General features: G+C 41.9%; 1 protein-coding gene across 4 annotated transcripts in view; it reads right to left on the bottom strand.

The window, feature by feature from the left end:
* LOC123761786 (xaa-Pro aminopeptidase 3) overlaps window positions 1–23,285 on the bottom strand; it is a 154,178-nt gene extending 130,893 nt beyond the window's left edge. Inside the window, exon 1 of one of the 4 annotated variants that reach the window (XM_069330499.1) lies at window positions 23,041–23,285. In XM_069330499.1, coding sequence (XP_069186600.1) covers window positions 23,041–23,098 — 58 coding nt within the window. In that variant the 5' untranslated portion in view covers window positions 23,099–23,285. Of the gene's footprint in view, window positions 1–12,038; window positions 12,208–23,040 lie in introns of those variants that run through there. The other 3 variants (XM_069330500.1, XM_069330497.1, XM_069330498.1) reach the window with 3 other exon arrangements.
* Between the last annotated feature and the right edge of the window lie 221 nt (window positions 23,286–23,506).

The following is a 23,506-nucleotide window of genomic DNA, read 5'->3' as shown; positions in this document are numbered from 1 at the left end:
ATACTCCCTTACTCCATTGTACCCCTGGCTTTGCCTCAGCCTAAAAATGCAAATTATTACTTACAGTGTACCTGAGAGTACTTGTAAGCAATCTACCTCATTTTCCTTTTTTTTTTGTTCATTTCGTGTTTGTTTTGTATAGTCTTATTTATATTTATACTTTTCCCCCCTTTTATATCAAAATTTGTTTATTTTGTAACTGCCTTTTTTGCCTTGTTTTCCTACAACCAGCTTTCTTATGCAAACAAGTATAGACCCAGAACAAAACCTCTTATCCAGTATCTATGACAATCATCACTTTAATGATCAAAATTGCAGATATTTTACAGCACATGATGTAAACAATGTATTAACACATAATCACAATATCTCTGTAATTAACTTGAATGTAAGATCTCTAAGCAAACACTTCGATGATGTTAGTGCCTTGATTGAAACTGTTGACAACAAATTCTCTTATTATACTTACTGAAACATGGTTATCTTGAGGTTATCTTGAGATGATTTCGGGGCTTTAGTGTCCCTGCGGCCCGGTCCTCGACCAGTCCTCCACCCCCAGGAAGCAGCCTGTGACCGCTGACTAACACCCAGGTACCTATTTTACTGCTAGGTAATAGGGGCATAGGGTGAAAGAAACTCTGCCCATTGTTTCTCGCCGGCGCCCGGGATCGAACCCGGGACCACAGGATCACAAGTCCAGTGTGCTGTCCGCTCGGCCGATGGGCTCTGGTTAAAAGAGGATACTACTCAACTCTTTAACATGCCAAACTACTCAGCAAGTCACAACTGTCGACCAATTCAGAGAGCTGGTGGTACTGCTCTTTACTACCACCAAGAACTGACATGCTTAAAAATAATTAGAACTAGAGACTACTGTGGGGAGTATATCTTAGCCAGTTTCAGAGTCAAGGGTGCTGAGTATGTCCTGACTGTGGGAGCAGTCTATAGAATTCCTAACACTGATGTGTCCGAATTCAACTCTAACCTTAGAAATCTAATACAGTACTAGATAAGACTGAACAAAAACCATCTAATTATCGCAGAGGACTTTAATATTGACCTCTGCGAGCCTGAAACCCCTACTGCTGCTAGCTTCCTCAACTGTATGAATTCCTGCTTCCGCATATCCTTAATCACTAGACCTACTAGAATCACTGATAGTACTGCCATGGCTCTTGATCACATCTGGACCAACATAACCTCTCCGCTTACTTCAGGGATAATCATGGATAGCACTACAGACCATTACCCCACATTTCTCCTAACATTAACAAACCACCTCTAGAGACAAGGGAAATAAGCTTTAGGCTTCACAATGAAACTGCTATAGGCAATTTTACAGCTACTGCTGCTAATGTCAACTGGGAGTCCGAATTAGGTAACATAGGGGAGATCAACCTAGCAGTGCAATCTTCTCTTCAAAAAACTCTCAGCCTTTATAACACCCACTATACTATGCTAACAAAACAAGTCACAACTAAAAGGCTAAACAATCTTTGGCTTACGAAGGGAATACTTAAATCCATTAATAAAAAATATGAGCTTGAGAAGAAGTATAGGTTAGGAATCGTCTCCAAAGAATTTTAAAAGAATTACTCATCACTGCTATCTAAAATAATTAGAAGAGCCAAAATTAAATACTACAAAGATAAATTTACCCCATACAAAGGGAAACATTAAGAAAACATGGAGCACAATTTCACAAATATTGGGATCAAAGAAGATTTTAAATAACAAACCAATACTCCTGTCCAATAACGATGGTCAGCTTACAGCCTCTGATACTGCTATTGAGTTCAAAAGGTTTTTCTCTTCCATTGGGTCATCCCTTGCAAATGATATTCCATCTTCCAGTACTGATGTTCAGGACTATCTTACAAGTAACTAACTATCCACAGTCTCTGTATCTAATGCCTGCAAATTCCACTGATGTTAATGAGATAATTCTTTCCCAGAAAACCAAGTCTAGTGCCCTCGAGGAGATACCAACTTTAATTAACAAAAAAGCCTCCAGATCTTTAGCCCCCTGCCATTGCATTGCTCTTCAACAAGTCACTTGAACTCCAAACCTTTCCAGATATTCTAAAAAATGCGAGAGTAACCCCTGTCCACAAATGTGGTGATCTCACTGATGTTCATAACTACAGACCTATATCAATCCTGACAAACTTGTCAAAAATATCTGAAAACTAATCTATAAGCAGCTTTAATCTTATCTAGCCAAACACAATATACTTAGCTCTTGCCCATATGCCTCCAGACCCCAAAAAAGCACTAACGATGCACTTATTAGTATGATTAACTTGATATATGCAGCTTTTGATAAAAATGAGTTCCCTGTTGGGTTATTTGTGGACCTGCGTAAGGCTTTTGACACTATCAACCACCAAAACCTCCTTCTTAAATTACATCATTATGGAGTCAGAGGTCACTCCCTGCAATACCTTAAGTCTTACATTACTGATAGGCTACAGTATGTTTCTGTGAATAATTCAATTTCTTCCACCCTACCAATCAACATTGGTGTTCCTCAAGCCAGCATACTTGGCCCTCTCCTCTTTCTCATCTACATTAATGACCTTCTAAATGCCTCCCAACACCTCAAACCAATTCTATTTGCTGACGACACAACCGTCATTTACTCCAATCCTGACCCCCTTGCTCTAAATGTCACAGTGAATACTGAGCTAAACAAAGTCCATCTTTGGCTAACTGCCAACAAACTCACCCTCAACATTGACAAAACTTTCTATATTTTGTTTGGCAATAAATCCTCAAATCAAATAAATCTCAGGATAAACAATACCTAAATTTGTAACAAAGTAGATGGCAAATTCCTTAGCGTTCTCATTGACCACAAGCTAAATTTCCAGGGACACATTCTAAATATATAAAGAAAAGTTATAAAAACTGTTGGCATTCTTTCTAAGATCAGATATTATGTACCTCGCCCTGCCCTGGTGATGCTCTATTACTCTCTCATCTATCCTTATCTCAACTATGGTATTTGTGCTTGGGGTTCTACTACCCAAAATCATTTACGTCCTATAATTACTCAACACAAAGCTGTTATTAGGACAATACCTAACTCTGGCCCTAGACATCACTTGGTACCCCTACTCAAATCTCTGAATATGTTAGATATTAAGTCACTGCACATCCTCTCATGTGTATTATATATATATATATATATATATATATATATGTCGTACCTAATAGCCAGAACGCACTTCTCAGCCTACTATTCAAGGCCCGATTTGCCTAATAAGCCAAGTTTTCATGAATTAATGTTTTTTCGTCTACCTAACCTACCTAACCTAACCTAACCTAGCTTTTTTTGGCTACCTAACCTAACCTTACCTATAAATATAGGTTAGGTTAGGTTAGGTAGGGTTGGTTAGGTTCGGTCATATATCTACGTTAATTTTAACTTCAATAAAAAAAAATTGACCTCATACATAGAGAAAAGAGTAGCTTTATCATTTCATAAGAAAAAAATTATAGTAAATATATTAATTCAGGAAAACTTGGCTTATTAGGCAAATCGGGCCTTGAATAGTAGGCTGAGAAGTGAGTTCTGGCTACTAGGTACGACATATATATATATATATATATATATATATATATATATATATATATATATATATATATTAGTATATTTTGGTAGCAGTCTTTCTTGTAAGCATATATTATTAAATATGACCGAAAAAGTAAGATTACTAATTCTAACACAAATTTTCTCAATATTTCTTATGTTTCTTTTCACTGTCGATGGTAATAGAAAAATCAATTCTCCAAAATTCATTTTTATTTCTAGTCTGACACGACACTTGAACGCGCTTTGTAATAACTTATTACATTTTCAGACTTTAGTTTACACACACACACAACTATAACCTGCAAACACTAAACAGAGTCCTACTATGCTATAATTTAAATGGCATTCATTTTATATACCTGCATATGGGTGAGGTGATATGTTACAACAGTTTTGGATGAGGTGAAAACACAAGATAGAACACGAAACAATGGGTATAATATTGGGTAAGTTTAAAGGGAAGAAATGGAACTGCAAAGGGCCTATTGCCCATATTTCTTGATGCTTCTATATTGGTGCGGAGTCTTGAAGTGGGTAGAATATAGATGTGCATTAATTGGCTGTTGATTGCTGGTGTTGACTTCTTGATGTGTAGTGCCTCGCAGATATCAAGCCGCCTGCTATCGCTGTATCTATCGATGATTTCTGTGTTTTTTGTTAAGACTTCTCTGGTGATGGTCTGGTTGTGGGAAGAGATTATATGTTCCTTAATGGAGCCCTGTTGCTTATGCATCGTTAATCGCCTGGAAAGAGATGTTGTTGTCTTGCCTATATACTGAGTTCTTTGAGGCTTACAGTCCCCAAGTGGGCATTTTAAGGCATAGACGACATTGGTCTCTTTTAATGCGTTCTACTGTGTGTCTGGAGAGTTTCTCATGAGTAGGCTGGCCGTTTTTTTGGTTTTATAGTAAATCGTCAATTGTATCTTCTGACTTTTGTCTGTAGCGTAACGTTCCAATATCTTTCAGGACCCTTTCCTCCGTTTTATGAGCTGTGGAAAAGAAGTTCCTGTAAAATAGTCTAATAGGGGTACCGGTGTTGTGTTAGTTGTCTCTTCAGAGGTTGCATGGCATTTCACCTTCCTTCTTATGATGTCTTCAACGAAACCATTGGAGAAGCCGTTGTTGACTAACCCCTGCCTTACCCTACAGAGTTCTTCATCGACTTGCTTCCATCCTGAGCTGTGGCTGAGAGCACGGTCGACATAAGCGTTAACAACACTCCTCTTGTACCTGTCTGGGCAGTCACTGTTGGCATTGAGGCACATTCCTATGTTTGTTTCCTTAGTGTAGACTGCAGTGTGGAAACCTCCGCTCCTTTCCATGACTGTTACATCTAGAAAGGGCAGCTTCCCATCCTTCTCCATCTCATAAGTGAAACGCAACACAGAATTTCGCTCAAATGCCTCCTTCAGCTCCTGCATATGTCTAACATCAGGTACCTGTGTAAAAATGTCGTCAACATACCTGCAGTATATGGCCGGTTTCAAGTTCATTTCGACTAAGACCTATTGTTCAATGGTACCCATGTAGAAGTTTGCAAACCGGACACCTAGGGGAGAACCCATTGCGACCCCATCTACTTGCTTATACATATGCCCATCCAGGCTCAAGAAGGGTGCCTCTTTAGTACAAGCTTGGAGTAGTTTCCTTAGAATGTTTTCTGGTATGTCAAGAGGAGTACAGGCCGGATCACGATACACTCTGTCCGCTATCATCCCGATTGTTTCATCCACAGGTACGTTGGTAAACAGTGATTCTACGTCCAACGAGGCTCTTATCCCTGTGGCCCGTGTTCCCCGGCCAATCATCAGCCAGATACCCACACCCACGTACAGACTGGCGAAGCGACTCAACGGCTTGCTGACTCCTTATGTCCCTTGCGCATTCAGCCTGAAGTCCCCAAAGGAATTTGTTGACTTACTGCGGGGAACACGGGCCACAGGGATAAGAGCCTCGTTGGACGTAGAATCACTGTTTACCAACGTACCTGTGGATGAAACAATCGGGATGATAGCAGAGTATATCGTGATCCGGGGAAGTGGTTCAAATAGCTTCGGCTATCACTTCCTTTTGTCCGGCCGTGATGGTCAAGCGGATTAAGGCGCCCTGTAGTTACCAGTTGCGTTGCTCCTGGGAGTATGGGTTCGAGTCACTTCTGGGGTGTGAGTTTTCAGTCGCATAAGTCCTGGGGACCATTCAGGCTTGTTTGCATTTGTGTTACTCACGTGCGCCCCAAAGAATGAGGTGATTTGATAAAATGCTATGCCCAAGATTACCATCCGAGTTGCCGGCGGGGAAGTGGTTCAAATAGCTTCGGCTATCACTTCCTTTTGTCCGGCCGTGATGGTCAAGCGGATTAAGGCGCCCTGTAGTTACCAGTTGCGTTGCTCCTGGGAGTATGGGTTCGAGTCACTTCTGGGGTGTGAGTTTTCAGTCGTCACATATATATATATATATATATATATATATATATATATATATATATATATATATATATATATATATATATATATATATATATATATATATGTCGTACCTAGTAGCCAGAACTCACTTCTCAGCCTACTATTCAAGGCCCGATTTGCCTAATAAGTCAAGTTTTCCTGAATTAATATATTTACTATAATTTTTTTCTTATGAAATGATAAAGCAACCCTTTTCTCTATGTATGAGGTCAATTTTTTTTATTGGAGTTAAAATTAACGTAGATATATGACCGAACCTAACCAACCCTACCTAACCTAACCTAACCTATATTTATAGGTAAGGTTAGGTTAGGTAGCCAAAAAAATCTAGGTTAGGTTAGGTTAGGTAGGTTAGGTAGATGAAAAAACATTAATTCATGAAAACTTGGCTTATTAGGCAAATCGGGCCTTGAATAGTAGGCTGAGAAGTGCGTTCTGGCTATTAGGTACGACATTTATATTTATATATATATACAGTACAACCTCGATTCAACGTACCCCGATTCAACGAATCTCCGGCTAGTTCGCACACTTTTCAGGCCCAATTTACTCACCCGGTTCAACGAACAATGGTTCGCCGAAGCGAGGGATGTTCGGATTTGCTTACGATGTCCAGAGTTCACAGACTGGTGGAAAACTTTCCCATTCTATCACAGATTACAATTAATAATTCTCTCATATGACAAGTTGGATCACACAAGTGGATCACACAAGTGGACTACACAAGTGGACCACACAAGTAGACCACACATGTGGTTTGGGACAGAGTTCACAGAGTGGTGGAAAACTTTCTCATTCTATCACAGATTACAATTAATAATTCCTTCATAAGACAAGTTGGATCACACAAGTGAACCATATGAACGAAGCACCAGCCAGAAAGGTCCACACAAACACCAGCCAGAGTGATCCACACAAGTGAACAACTGAGTTTCCATGATTTTCGTTCACTGATTTGGGGCACACGTATCTTTGTACATTAATTTAAAGGATGAAGCGTGATTACCTAGCTACATGTGGTAAAATCTCCTTATAGACATTTTCTGTGATGAAACAAGATGAGTGAGGGTGGACAGATAAGAGAATACTGTACTGTAAACCTCACTTTACAGTGAGGTTTCACTCACTTTCGTCTGTGTGTCGTCATAGTTCAGTGACCCATGACTTTTAAAAGTTTCATATTAATAATTTCTAAAACCAGTGTTTTAATAGCTTTTTATTATCCTAATTAAACTAAACTAAATAAAACCGAAAATATACTGTAATATGATAGACATCTGCTCTTTGAGAAATTACTGTATGTTATTGGAACAACTCTAGCGTGAGTGAGTGGACGGGTCTAATCCCTGTACACACAGCACCATGCGTGTTTCATCCCTCCCTCCCTCCCTCCCCCCCTCTCTCTCCCCTCTCTCTCTCCCCCCCTCTCTCTCTCTCCCTCCTCTCTCTCTCCCCCCCCCTCTCTCTCTCTCTCTCTCTCTCCATCCATCCATCCCTCCCTCCCTCCCTCTTCCCCCCCTCTCTCCCCCTCCTCCTCTCTGTCTCCCCCCCCTCTCTCTCTCCCCCTCTCTCTCCCCCCCCTCTCTCTCTCTCTTTCTCTCTCTCTCTCTCTCTCTCTCTCTCTCTCTCTCTCTCTCTCTCTCTCTCTCTCTCTCTCTCTCTCTCTCTCTCTCTCTCCATCTCTCCATCCCTCCATCCCTCCATCCCTCCCTCCCTCCCTCCATCCCACCATCCCTCTCTCCATCCCTCCCTCCCACTCTCCATCCCTCCCTCCCACTCTCCATCCCTCCCTCCTTCCCTCCCTTCCTCCCTCCTTCCCTCCCTTCCTCCCTCCCTCCCTCCTTCCCTCCCTTCCTCGCTCTCTCCATCCCTCCCTCGCTCTCTCCATCCCTCCCTCCCTCCCTCGCTCTCTCCATCCCTCCCTCCCTCCTTCGCTCTCTCCATCCCTCCCTCCCTCCTTCGCTCTCTTCATCCCTCCCTCCCTCCCTCTCTCCATCCCTCCCTCCCTCCCTCTCTCCATCTCTCCCTCCCTCCCTCCCTCTCTCCCTCCCTCCCTCCCTCCCTCTCTCCATCCCTCTCTCCCTCGCTCTCTCCATCCCTCCCTCGCTCTCTCCATCCCTCCCTCTCTATTCCCCCTCCCTCTCTATTCCCCCTCCCTCCATCCTTCCCTCCCTCTTTCCAGCCCTCCCTCCCTCCCTCCCTCCCTCCAGCTCTTCCCCCCTCCCTCTCTCCAGCTCTCCCTCCCTTCCTCTCTCCATCCCTCCCTCCTTCCTTCCCTCCCTTCCTCCCTCTCTCTCCATCCCTCCCTCCCTCGTTCTCTCTCCATCCCTCCTTCCCTCCCTCCCTCCATCCATCCCCTTTCTCCCTCCATCCATCCAGAATTGAAGAAACAAATCAAGTTAAAAAAAAGTTAACTGGGTCAGAGTTAGGGTTATCACCAAGTCGGTCCCTTCACCACCACCGACACACCTCCCCCACCCCCCCACCCCTACAGCTCATACACACACACCCTCAAATCATCCATCCCTCCATCCTTCCATCAATCCATCTCCATCCTCTCCTTCCCTGCCTCCCTCCCAAGCTCTGCCTGCCTCCCTCCGTGCCTGTCTCCCTCCGTGCCTGCCTCTCCCTCACAAGCTCTGCCTGCCCGCCTCCCTTCCTGTCTACCTCCCTCCCAATCTCTGCCTCCCTCCCTCCCTGCCTGCCTATCTGCATATCTGCCTGCCTGCCTCCCTCCCTCCCTGCCTGCCTGCCTGCCTGCCTCCCTGCCTGCCTCCCTGCCTGCCTGCCTGCCTCCCTGCCTGCCTGCCTGCCTGCCTGCCTCCCAACCTGCCTCCCTGCCTGCCTGCCTGCCTCCCTGCCTCCCTGCCTGCCTGCCTGCCTCCCTGCCTGCCTGCCCATCCACCCACCAGTCAGCCATCACTGACACAATGAGTGCATTTGGAGCCGACATGGTGCACGGATGTTCCGTGATTGTGCAGATATGTCCAACAAAGTCATGGAATGAACACTCCAGCCTCTTGACAAATCAAAATATAGTGTTAAAATTAAAGTTGCAATAATTTTAGTGTACAATAGTTTTCATAAACTTTATTGTAGTACTCAACATACAACAGAACTACTCAACACAGTGTTAATGGCATAATACACTACAGCATGTATTTACTGTATAGCATTCACAACTCCATGAGACTTCAAGATGGACTTAACTCCAACAATAAGGTAAATAACAAATGTAACAGTATTTGTTAGTAGAGTAATAATATATAGGTACAGTATATAATATGATAATGCATTTTTAATGTCTACAAGAAAAATAAAGACACTGATGCAAACGCCTCCTGAAGGTCACCTCTTGCAACGAATCCAACGCTCCAACGAACTGGGGTCGGTCCCATATAGTACGTTGAATCGAGGTTGTACTGTATATATATATATATATATATATATATATATATATATATATATATATATATATATATATAAATATATATATATATATATATATATATATATATATATATATATATATATATATATATATATATATATATATATATATATTTATTTTGCAACATACTCAGTTGCTCCTGGGAGTATGGGTTCGAGTCACTTCTGGAGTGTGAGTTTTCAGTCATATATATATATATATATATATATATATATATATATATATATATATATATACCTCGGGTATATATATATATATACCTCGGGTACACGATAGGGGTACCTCGGTTTAAGAGTTTAATCCGTTCCTGGAGACAGCTCGTACAGTGGTACCTCGGAATGCGATTGTCCCTGTATGCGAGGTTTTCGGAAGGCGAGGTGTATTTACTCCAAAAATTTGTCTCGGTAGGCGATGGTTACTTCGGGAGGCGAGTTTGGACGCGAGTTTGTTGATACGCGTACAGCTGACCTAGCGCGTGGTGGTTCGGCGATCGTCGCCCCTCCGCCCCGCCGCCCCTCAGTTTACCATTGTCTCGCGCTCAGTGACTACCCCCACATCAATTCTTGTCGCGGATTTTCAGTGTTTTGATGGATTTTTGGTGCTTTGTCTATACAATTTGTTATTATATATCTCACCATGAGTCCCAAGAAAGCCAGTGGTAAGGATAAAGGCCAGAAAGCTCATGTGAGGATGACAATAGAGGAGAAACAAGAGATCATTCGGAAGCATGAGAACGGTACACGTGTTGTTGAACTTTGTAGGCAGTACAACAAAGCCACATCAACAATATGCACTATACTTAAGAAGAAAAATAAGATTATGAGTGCTAATGTGGCAAAAGGAGTAAGAGCATTAACGGCACAAAGACCACAAATACTTGAAGAAGTGGAAAAGTTGTTATTAATTTGAATACACGACAAGGAGTTGAGAGGTGATAGTGTTTCGGAGGCCATTATTTGTGAGAAAGCCAGGGTGTTGCACGAAGACCTTCTAAAGAAGACCCCTGCAACGAGTGATGCAGATAAGAAAGAGTTTAAGGCAAGCAGGGGCTGGTTTGAAAAATTTAGAAAGAGAAGTGGTATCCATAGTGTTACAAGGCATGGGGTTATGTGATGTGATTATGGAAGGGGACTCCCCTTCCAAACAGTAACTCCTCTCCTCCTCCCCCCTCCTCACCATCTTCCATACGCCTACAGCACTCGACAGCAAGGTAAGTAATAACTGGAACATAGTTTTGTAGGTTTATTTAGATGAATTAGGTATAAAAATTTAGTTTGATGTGGGGTTTTTGGGGTAGTCAGGAACGGATTAATTCATTTCCCTTTATTTCTTATGGGGAAATTAACTTCGGAATGCGAGTTTTCGGAAGGCGAGGCGTCTCCAGGAACGGATTAAACTCGCATTCTGAGGTATGCCTGTATTCCGAAAACTCGTATTCCGAAGCTAATGTCCCCAAAAACCCTCACATCAAACTAAATTTTTATACCTAATTCATCTAAATAAACCTACAAAACTATGTTCAAGTTATTACTTACCCTTGCTGAGGACTGCTGTTGGTGTACGGAAGACGTGTTACTGTTTGGAAGGGGGTCTCCTCCCATTATAACATCAGGCAGTGAGGACTTCACTGGTATGCACAGTCTGGCACATTTTGCCTGCATACCACTAGGACTTGCTTGTTTGACTAAGAATCTGTCTAAAAACACTTGTTTTTCCCTACATTTTAACACTTGTCTTTAGTAAGACATCACATTGTCATTTAAAAGGTCAATGCAACGGCCTGCTACAGCTTTATCTGGGTGAGTATTTTCAACAAAACTTTGCAGTTCTTCCCATACTTCACACATTTTCTTAATCAAGAAGGGACTTCCTCTACTGCCTCTACTCACAGCTATTTTCTTAGGTTGAACCTTACCAATGGCTTTCTTGAGACCCATGACAAGATGTATAATGACAACTTTTATGCTCAAATGGCCAAAAAAACGACAAAAAACTGTAAATCCTTGTGAAGAATTCAGGTGGGGTAGTCACTGGGCGCGAGACACTGGTAAACTGAGGTGTGATCGCCATGCCACCATGCGCTAGTCGGCCTGTACACGTATCAACAAACTCGTTTTCCGAGGTAACCCTCGCCTTCCGAGACACATTTTCCGAGGAAATCCTGCTCGTATTTTGAAAAACTCGCATACAGGGACACTCGTGTTCCGAGGTACCACTGTATATATATATATATATATATATATATATATATATATATATATATATATATATATATATATATATATATATATATATACAGTGGTACCTCGGAACACGAGTGTCCCTGTATGCGAGTTTTTCAAAATACGAGCAGGATTTCCTCGGAAAATGTGTTATATATATATATATATTATATATATATATATATATATATATATATATATATATATATATATATATATATATATTTATATATATATATATATATATATATATATATATATATATATATATATATATATATATATACAGTGTGTCCTCACTTGAACGAACTATATGGGGCGAAGCCGATTCGTTCCAGTGCGGAATTCGTTCCATCCGTCCGGCCCCAACAACCTTCTTATTTTTTTTTTTTTAAACATATGCCAGGACACATTAGTTTGTTTCTTTGTTGTGTGGTGCTTCATTATAATATCTTTCATGCTCTTTTGGTGTCAATAATAATCTGAGATGCGAGAATCACCATCCCCCTCCCCACCCACACCATCCTCCACACCACCCACACCATCCTCCACACCACCCACACCATCCTCCACACCACCCACACCATCCTCCACACCACCCACACCATCCTCCACACCACCCACACCATCCTCCACACCACCCACACCATCCTCCACACCACCCATACCATCCCCACACCACCCATACCATCCCCCACACCACCCACACCATCCTCCACACCACCCACACCATCCCCCACACCACCCACACCATCCCCCACACCACCCCCCACACCACCCATACCATCCCCCACACCACCCACACCACCCACACCATCCCCCACACCACCCACACCACCAACACCATCCCCCACACCACCCACACCATCCCCCACACCACCCACACCATCCCCCACACCACCCACACCATCCCCCACACCACCCACACCATCCTCCACACCACCCACACCATCCCCCACACCACTAACACCATTCGCCCCCACCACCCACACTCCCCACACCACCACCCACACACCCCACACCACCACCCACACCATCCCCCACACACCCCACCACCACCACCCACACCACCCACATCATCCCCCACACCATCCACACCATCCCCCACACCACCCACACCCCCACACCATCCCCAACACCACTAACACCATTCGCCCCCACCACCCACACTCCCCACACCACCACCCACACACCCCACACCACCACCCACATCATCCCCCACACACCCCACACCACCCACATCATCCCCCCACACCCAACCACACCACCCACACCCAACCACACCACCCACACCAACCCACCCACTCCCAAACAACACCACACCACCCAAACCACACCACACCACCCAAACCACACCACACCACCCAAACCATACCACACCACCCACACCGTGTATTGAAGCAGCAGGCTTGGAAGCGTCTCAACTCGCCCGACAAAAAAAAATGATGGGTTGACAGGTCTCCTCTCACACCTCCAGGACCCCCAAACCCCCCACCCCCCAGGTACCCGGCCATACACACCACAATGCCAAGTCAGCTATTGTTTTCTTCAGGAAACAATAAAACGTGTTAATGATTAATAATGTATATTAATACACGAAAATTAACATATTTTGGCATAAATATTTTACAGCTAAGATTGAGATTTATAAAAGAGTATGAATGAGAGGTTTGGCAGCCATGCGTGGTCACCACCCTTCTCTCTCCACTTCCACCTCCCCTGACAACACCTTCCACCACTGACCCCACCTGCCTCTTTCCACCACCTGCCTCCCCTGACACCGCCTGCCTCCCCTGACCCCACCTGCCTCCCCTGATCCCACCTGCCTCCCCTGACCCCACCTGCCTCCCCTGACCCCACCTGCCTACCCTGACCCCACCTGCCTCTTCTGACACCACCTGCCTCCCCTGACCCCACCTGCCTCCCCTGACCCCACCTGCCTCCCCTGACCCCGCCTGCCTCCCCTGACCCCGCCTGCCTCCCCTGACACCGCCTGCCTCCCCTGACCCCACCTGCCTCCCCTGACACCACCTGCCTCTTTCCACCACCTGCCTCCCCTGACCCCACCTGCCTCCCCTGACACCGCCTGCCTCCCCTGACCCCACCTGCCTCCCCTGACACCACCTGCCTCCACCACCTGCCTCTTTCCACCACCTGCCTCCCCTGACACCGCCTGCCTCCCTTGACCCCACCTGCCTCCACCACCTGCCTCTTTCCACCACCTGCCTCCCCTGACCCCACCTGCCTCCCATGACACCGCCTGCCTCCTCTGACACCACCTGCCTCCCCTGACCCCACCTGCCTCCCCTGACCCCACCTGCCTCCCCTGACCCCACCTGCCTCCCTTGACACCACCTGCCTCCCCTGACCCCATGTGCCTCCCCTGACACCACCTGCCTCCCCTGACCCCACCTGCCTCCCCTGACACCGCCTGCCTCCCCTGACACCGCCTGCCTCCCCTGACACCACCTGCCTCCCCTGACCCCACCTGCCTCCCTTGACACCGCCTGCCTCCCCTGACACCGCCTGCCTCCCCTGACACCACCTGCCTCCCCTGACCCCACCTGCCTCCCATGACACCGCCTGCCTCCCCTGACACCACCTGCCTCCCCTGACACCACCTGCCTCCCCTGACACCGCCTGCCTCCCCTGACACCGCCTGCCTCCCCTGACACCGCCTGCCTCCCCTGACACCACCACAAATGATGCCAGCCACCTCACCAAGGCCTAACGATCACACGACCTGTGCTTGTTTTTTTGGCCTCCTCAAAATTTATTCTAAATAGGTATTAGTACAGTACGTAGGCTGTTAGAGGAGGGAGGGAGGGATCCAGGAAACAACCCCCCCTCCCACCCCCCCCACTGGCTCAGGGAGGGACCGGCCGGCCACACAATGCCAGCTGTTATCTACACCCCAATTGTATTAAAAATTCTGAAAAGGAAATGTGTTCAAACTGTTTAAAATATGTACTGTATATATTACAATTTTCACCATTATTATTGCTCCAATATGACATTTTTCTAATAAAAAGGCTATTTTCAGTGTAGATAATGCGATAATTATCATTAAATTGACTCTTGGCATCTGACGATGAGAGGAGAGTGAGTGGTCTCTGTGGTCAGGTGGAGGAAGGAGGGTGGGGGCGGGGGAGCACGTGTTGCCTCCTGACAACAACTCTCTCACCAATGCCCCCCTGACACCATTTTATCACCATTTTTATCACCATTTCTCCCTAGAAACAATGGGTAGGGATAATAAAACACTATAGATGAATAACTGTTTACACTCTGGCGAATCATAGTTGATGACAGCCAGCTCTGACGCTCGGCCTCGGTGACCGCTTGGACGAACATTCCTCACTTAATCGAACATTTGTATGTTCCACTGAACATTTGGTACCGAATTCAATTTGTTCGGCTCTTCCGGGAATTCGATAGAGCAGGGTTCGTTAGTCTGAGGAAGCACTGTATATATATATATATATATATATATATATATATATATATATATATATATATATGTCGTACCTAGTAGCCAGAACGCACTTCTCAGCCTACTATGCATGGCCCGATTTGCCTAATAAGCCAAGTTTTCATGAATTAATTATTTTTCAACTACCTAACCTAACCTAACCTAACTTTTTCGGCTACCTAACCTAACCTAACCTATAAAGGTAGGTTAGGTTAGGTTAGGTTAGGTAGGGTTGGTTAGGTTCGGTCATATATCTACGTTAATTTTAACCCCAATAAAAAAAATTGACCTCATACATAATGAAATGGGTAGCTATATATATATATATATATATATATATATATATATATATATATATATATATATATATATATATATATATATATATATATATATATGCAGAATAACCACATGTGAAAAATAGTGCTTAACGCGTTTTCGGCTAATTCGCCTTCATCAGAGCAAAGTAGAATCATTCTACTTTGCTCTGATGAAGGCGAATTAGCCGAAAACGCGTTAAGCATTTTCTATTTTTCACATGTGGTTATTCTGCATACTTGGATCAGTGTTTTTGTGATCATTGTTGCATATATATATATATATATATATATATATATATATATATATATATATATATATATATATATATATATATATATATATATATATATATATATGTCGTACCTAGTAGCCAGAACGCACTTCTATGCCTACTATGCAAGGCCCGATTTGCCTAATAAGCCAAGTTTTCATGAATTAATTGTTTTTCGACTACCTAACCTACCTAACCTAACCTAACCTAACTTTTTCGGCTACCTAACCTAACCTAACCTATAAAGATAGGTTAGGTTAGGTTAGGTAGGGTTGGTTAGGTTCAGGCATATATCTACGTTAATTTTAACTCCAATAAAAAAAAATTGACCTCATACGTAATGAAATGGGTAGCTTTATCATTTCGTAAGAAAAAAATTAGAGAAAATATATTAATTCAGGAAAACTTGGCTTATTAGGCAAATCGGGCCTTGCATAGTAGGCCGAGAAGTGCGTTCTGGCTACTAGGTACGACATATATATATATATATATATATATATATATATATATATATATATATATATATATGTCGTACCTAGTAGCCAGAACGCACTTCTCAGCCTACTATGCAAGGCCCGATTTGCCTAATAAGCCAAGTTTTCCTGAATTAATAGATTTTCTCAAATTTTTTTCTTATGAAATGATAAAGCTACCCATTTCATTATGTATGAGGTCAATTTTTTTTATTGGAGATAAAATTAACGAAGATATATGACCGAACCTAACCAACCCTACCTAACCTAACCTAACCTATCTTTATAGGTTAGGTTAGGTTAAGTAGCCGAAAAAGTTAGGTTAGGTTTGGTTAGGTAGGTTAGGTAGTCGAAAAACAATTAATTCATGAAAACTTGGCTTATTAGGCAAATCGGGTCTTGCATAGTAGGCTGAGAAGTGTGTTCTGGCTACTAGGTACGACATATATATATATATATATATATATATATATATATATATATATATATATATATATATATATATATATATATATATATATATATATATACAGGCATACCTCAGTTTAAGAGTTTAATTGGTTCCTGGAGACGCCTCGTATTCCGAAAACTCGCATTCCGAAACTAATTTCCCCATAAGAAATAAAGGGAAATGAATTAATCCGTTCCTGACTACCCCAAAAACCCCACATCAAACTAAATTTTTATACCTAATTCATCTAAATAAACCTACAAAACTATGTTCAAGTTATTACTTACCTTGCTTGCTGTTGAATGCTGTAGGCGTATGGAAGAAGGTGAGGAGGTGGGAGAAAGAGAGGAGTTACTGCTTGGAAGGGGAGTCCCCTTCCATTATCACATCAGGCAGTGAGGACTTCACTGGTATGCACACACTGGCACATTTTGCCTGCATACCACTAGGACTTGCTTGTTTTACTAAGAATTAACTAATGACACTTGTTTTTCCCTACATTTTAACACTTGTCTGTAGTAAGACATCACATTATCATTTAAAAGGTCAATGCAACGGCCTGCTACAGCTTTATCTGGGTGAGTTTTTTCAACAAAACTTTGCAGTTCTTCCCATACTTCACACATTTTCTTAATCAAGAAGGGACATCCTCTACTGCCTCTACTCACAGCTATTTTCTTAGGTTGAACCTTACCAATGGCTTTCTTGAGACCCATGGCAAGATGTATAATGACAACTTTTATGCTCAAATACCCAAAAAACCGATAAAAAACTGTAAATCGTTGTGAAGAATTCAGGTGGGATAGTCACTAGACACGAGACACTGGTAAACTGAGGCGCGATCGCTATGCCACCACGCGCCAGTCGGCCTGTACACGTATCAACAAACTCGCGTCCCGAGGTAACCCTCGCCTTCCGAGACATATTTTTGGAGAAAATCCTGCTCGTCTTCCGAAAAACTCGCATACAGGGACACTCGCATTCCGAGGTACCACTGTATATATATATATTTATATATATATATATATATATATATATATATATATATATATATATATATATATATATATATATATATATATATATATATATGTCGTACCTACTAGCCAGAACGCACTTCTCAGCCTACTATGCAAGGCCCAATTTGCCTAATAAGCCAAGTTTTCATGAATTAATATTTTTTCGACTACCTAACCTACCTAACCTAACCTAACCTAACTTTTTCTGCTACCAAATCTAACCTAACTTATAAAGATAGGTTAGGTTAGGTTAGGTAGGGTTGGTTAGGTTCTGTCATATATCTACGTAAATTTTAACTCCAATAAAAAAATATTGACCTCATACATAATGAAATGGGTAGCTTTATCATTTCATAAGAAAAAAACTAGAGAAAATATATTAATTCAGGAAAACGTGGCTTATTAGGCAAATCGGGCCTTGCATAGTAGGCTGAGAAGTGCGTTCTGGCTACTAGGTACAACATATATATATATATATATATATATAATGCTGAACTGTAATGTCAATCCTGACCTTAACCCTCAAAACGCTAGGGGCCCAAATGGAATTCACACCCACAGGCGCAACAAAAAAAAAAACTCCAAAAAATTCTTTCGTCTTATAGAAGTGTTCATTTTTGTTTCCTGATCATGGAAAAAATAACAAAAAAATCGTAGGTGGCATATTTTAGCCGCAATAGGGTAGGGAAGTGTGGTAAAAAAGGGGCGTTGGCAGAGCCTTCGCCAGACGAGGTCTACTCCGCCCGAGCTGTCAGACGGCAGTTGCCACAAATATATTATTACCAAATTATTTCAATGTCTTAGATTGATTTTTTCTTAGTTTTTTTGCAGTAATATTATTCCATACAGTGAATTGTGGTAGATTTATATTATAAAATGTGTGAACCATCGCTGTACTCAAAATTATGGTGTGCATGTTAGTGATTTAATTATTATGTTCATAAAACAATAAATAGTTTTGCTGTTGTTACACTATATACACAGGTTATATATAAGTATCTGCATGTTTTGTACACCATAACGAACTACTAAGTTGGTCTTGTGAGTCAAAAAGCAACGAAGAGTGACTGCCAAACACCAGCGAGCCACTCACTGCCACTCTCTCTCCCTCAACACCACCTCACTCACCCTCATTCACCTCCCACAATACTGTTTTTGTATTTATTTACTATACACAAACGTTATATATACATATTTACATGTTTTGTTCACCATAACTGTACATCTAAGCTTGTATGGTGAGTAAAGGCACAAAGACGTAGTTACTCACACAGTCAGCTGATCGGCAGCCGCCCTCAAGGCCAGACGCACTAATATTTGTCCTCCAACAATATTGTTTATGGTGTTATTACGCTATATACACACATTATATATAAGTATCTACCTGTTTTATTCACCATACCTGTACAAATAAGCTGGTATGGTGCCCAAAGACCATAGTGGCCATCAGTAAACACCATGCCAAGTCGTGCAAACGACGCTCCTCCCTCACCAAAATGGCGGCTCCCAACCTTCTCCTCTCGCTGTTATCTCACACTATACACATGTTATATATAAGTATCTACATTTGTGTTCACCATAGCGAACCACTAAGCTGGTACAGTGAGTGCAGTCAATAAATGGTGGCCACACACAGTCAGAAGACGACGCCACAACCCTCCCTCCCACAGCCTTACTCCTCCCTCCATGGAGCACAGTGCTAAATATCACCACAATCCTGGTCAATTTTATCACAGTCAGGGGGGCTTCAGTAATACTATCACTGCTAAATAATAGGAGTATCATTTATATTATGGTATTTGTAGGCGATGCTGTGGTCACAAGCTGAACAGCGGTGCTGTGAGCCTTGTGATGCGTGCGCCAGCCTTGGTGGCTTGCTCAATACTGACGCTGTAACACCCAAGAATGTTGGCCTGGATTTTTTTTCTAGGTGGCATCTGGCAACTATCGGTCGTGACTGTACTATAGCTGCCCCTATCCCAGGCGGGGCGTTTAAATTATAGCGCTAGACACGAAATCATATATAAATGATGTGCGCGGTTTCGGTTTTGTCACTGATATAATTTATATATGATATGCACGGTTTGAGGGTTAAAAGCTACCTAGAAGGTTATAACAGAACCCATGAGCACCACACCAGAAACAAATACCTTTTTGATATTCCAGGAGTACGACTTAATCAAACTAGATATACAGTGGCACCTTGACATACGATTGCCCCTACTTACGATAATTTCGAGTTACGATGTAAATTTCATCGAAAAATGCGACTCGACATCCGATGGTGTCGTCGACTTCCGATATTTGTTGGTACACGTTCAGGTCGACCAAGCGCGTGGTTCCCGGTCACGCGGCCAACCTGCCTCAGTTTATTACAGCTGCCTGCTTAGTGACGATCGCGCCTATAAGAAATTCCGCTTCTGTGGTAATTTTTTGCATTTTGAACATTAAAGTAATTATTATATATCACGCCATGAGTCCCAGGAAAGTCAGTGGGACTCAACATATGAAAACCCATGTAAGGATGACCATAGAGCAGAAACAAGAGTACAAAATATCTCTTCCTCAACAATTAAGAAAATGTGTGCATGGGAAGAATTGCAAACCTTTGCTGAAACGACTCACCCAAATCAAGCTGCAGTAGGTCGTTGCCTTAACCTATTCAATGACACTGTGATGCATCATTACAGACAAATGTTAAAACGAAGGGAAAAACAAATGTCTCTTGACAAATTTGTAGTGAGACAAACAAGCACTGAACCACAACCATGTCCTAGTGGTATTCAGGCAAAACGTAGGAGAGAGAGAGAGTACCCCAGAGAAAACATCACTGCCTGATATGATAATTGAAGGGGACTCCCCTTCCAAACAGGAACAACTCTCTTCCTCCCCCCTCATCACCATCTTCCACACGCCATCAAGAGCCCTCCATAAAAGTAAGAGAAACTTTGGTACTGTATTGTAGTTAGAAAAAACATTGTATTCAGTATAAAATGTATTTGTATGTTAATATTTTGGAGGGTGGGGAACGGATTAATTCAATTCTCTCTATTTCTTATGGGAAAAATCGCTTCGACTTACGATATTTCAACTTACGATCCGTCTCTGGGAACGGATTAGCATTGTAAGTCGAGGCCCCATTGTACTCTACAAATCAAGGGACCCAGAATGAGGCATGACCTTCCCAATCATGTTAAAGACTGTACCTCTCTCAACCAGTTTAAGATAAAAACTAAGCACAACCTAATTAACTCCCTGTAACCTACCTTACACCTATAATGTCAAACCCATGTCTGCTATTTTTAAACAATGCTGTTTGCTGACCAAATTGTATATTTGCTGTTTTTCTGCCATGTTCCCCCTTTTTTATTTTTATATTTTCTCAACATATTTTATACTTTAATCTCAATTAGTATTAAGTTTTATTTATTTATTTATTTATTTATATATATACAAGAAGGTACATTGGGATTGTGAGGATACATAGCATAGTACAGTAATTACATTCTTGTAAAGTCACTAGTATGCGCAGCGTTTCTGGCAAGTCCTTAATCTAAGAAACTTATAATTAGGTAAATACTTGCAAAATTTATAAAAATGATAACAGTTATATAGCATGAAAAAAATAAAGGATGAGAGAAAAATTGTAGGTATATTAAAGCACATAGGTAGCTCAGAATGATTGCAATGACAGCTTGAATGGTAGTTTAACAAAACTTAGCAGGCACAATACAGCATATGGCTAGCACATAAAAGAAGACAGCAATGAACACAATGATAAAGTTGTTTGGATTAAGTACATAAAGATTGGGAGATTGGGGTAATACTAGATACAGAGCAAATTTAAAGCTCAGTGTAGGAAACTACGAAGATAATTATTAGGTACTTTTTGTTTTTGTTTTTAAATGAGGCAAAAGTTTGACAGCTTTTCAATTCACTAGGGAGTGAGTTCCATAGACTAGGTCCCTTAATTTGCATAGAGTGTTTACACATATTAAGTTTGACCCTGGGGATATCAAAGAGATATTTATTTCTGGTGTGGTGATAATGGGTCCTATTACATCTGTCCAGGGAGAGTTTCAGAGCATGTTTTGCATTTAAGAACAGGGTTTTATAAATATAATTGACACAAGAGAATGTGTGGAGGGTGTTAATATTTAGCAAGTTAAGGGATTTAAACAAGAGAGCTGAGTATTGTCTGAAAACAGAGTTTGTTATTATTCTGATAGCAGATTTTTGCTGGGTGATGATGGGCTTAAGGTGGTTTGCAGTGGTAGACCCCCATGCACAGACACCATAATTAAGATAGGGGTAGATTAGTGCATAATACAGTGAGAGGAGAGCAGAGTTAGGAACATAATATCTTATTTTGGAGAGTATTCCAACTGTTTTAGAGACTTTCTTAGGTATGTGTTGAATGTGGGTGCTGAAGTTGAGTCTCTTGTCTAGGAATAGGCCAAGAAACTTTCCATCATTTTTATTACTGATGTTAATGTTGTCTAACTGTAGCTGAATTGCATTCGATGATTTGCTTCCAAATAAGATGTAGTAAGTCTTTTCGATGTTTAATGTTAGTTTGTTCGTTGACATCCATAAGTGGACTTTTTTTAATTCATTATTCACAACATTATTTAGTGTATGTGGGTTGGGGTTTGAATCGATGAGGGTAGTATCATCAGCAAACTATATAGGTTTAAGAATATTAGAGACATTAGGCAGATCATTGATATATATATATAAGAAATAGAAGAGGTCCTAAGATGCTGCCCTGTGGCACTCCAACAGTTATTGGTAGAGTGGAAGAAGTTGTATCATTGATGGTTACACATTGGTGTCTGTCACTAAGATAGGATCGGATATAGTCTAGTGCAAGGCCTCGGATTCCATAAGGCTGGAGTTTAAGTAGAAGGTAGTTGTGATTAACAGTATCACAGGCTTTTCTTAGGTCAATGAATAGTCCAATCATTAACTCATTTTTGTTAAGTTTCAGTCTTTAGTGTTTTTCCTGCCCAAAACGCTTTGCGTAATAGTAGCTTTTATGCATTGTATGTACTAGCTCTATCTATAAATCCATCAATGTTTGTATCACCCCTTGTATGTATGTACTTTACCTGAATAAACATTTGAATTTGAATTTGACTGTACGTACTACCGAACCGGGACTACATATTATTGTGTAATAAATCTTAATTAAACTTCACCATCTTGAGTGATATGTAATAGCAATAATTTAACTTAAATATGACAAGTACCAAGTGCAGAATGTAACATGTACAATAGCCCCCTAGATCATACCTAAGAAATTTATTTTCGCCCTGATACAGAAGACGAGCGACGACCTTAAAGTCTCCATGATGCTTTGTTTTGGTCATCAGCTGATCGCCAGAGCTGCCAATCTTCCAAGTTTTTTTTATTTTCATTATTTGTAGAAAGAACATTAAAAATATTTATTAAATTTTCTAACAACGATTCTATTGAGCAGATATGTGTACAAGAGCTCATCCATCTATACATGAACACAGTCCCAGCAGGAGATAGCAGCACGTACAACCTCCATTTCCCCCCCAAGAGAAAGCCAAACTGTTGGGTTGTTCATCCTGTCACTGGTACCCAGATGTGCTGTAGCTGCCACGAACTCATACTTTTATTAAAAAAAATTGTATTTATTTATTTATATACAAGAAAGTACATTGGGTTTGTGAGGATACATAGCATGGTATTTACATTCTTGTAAAGCCACTGGTACGAGCAGCGTTAGTAA

This window comes from Procambarus clarkii, chromosome 24 (assembly GCF_040958095.1).
Source record: "Procambarus clarkii isolate CNS0578487 chromosome 24, FALCON_Pclarkii_2.0, whole genome shotgun sequence".
NCBI classification, from domain to species: domain Eukaryota; kingdom Metazoa; phylum Arthropoda; class Malacostraca; order Decapoda; family Cambaridae; genus Procambarus; species Procambarus clarkii.
Note: the sequence above shows the minus strand (reverse complement) of the source record. Positions and strands in the feature narration are given on the sequence as shown.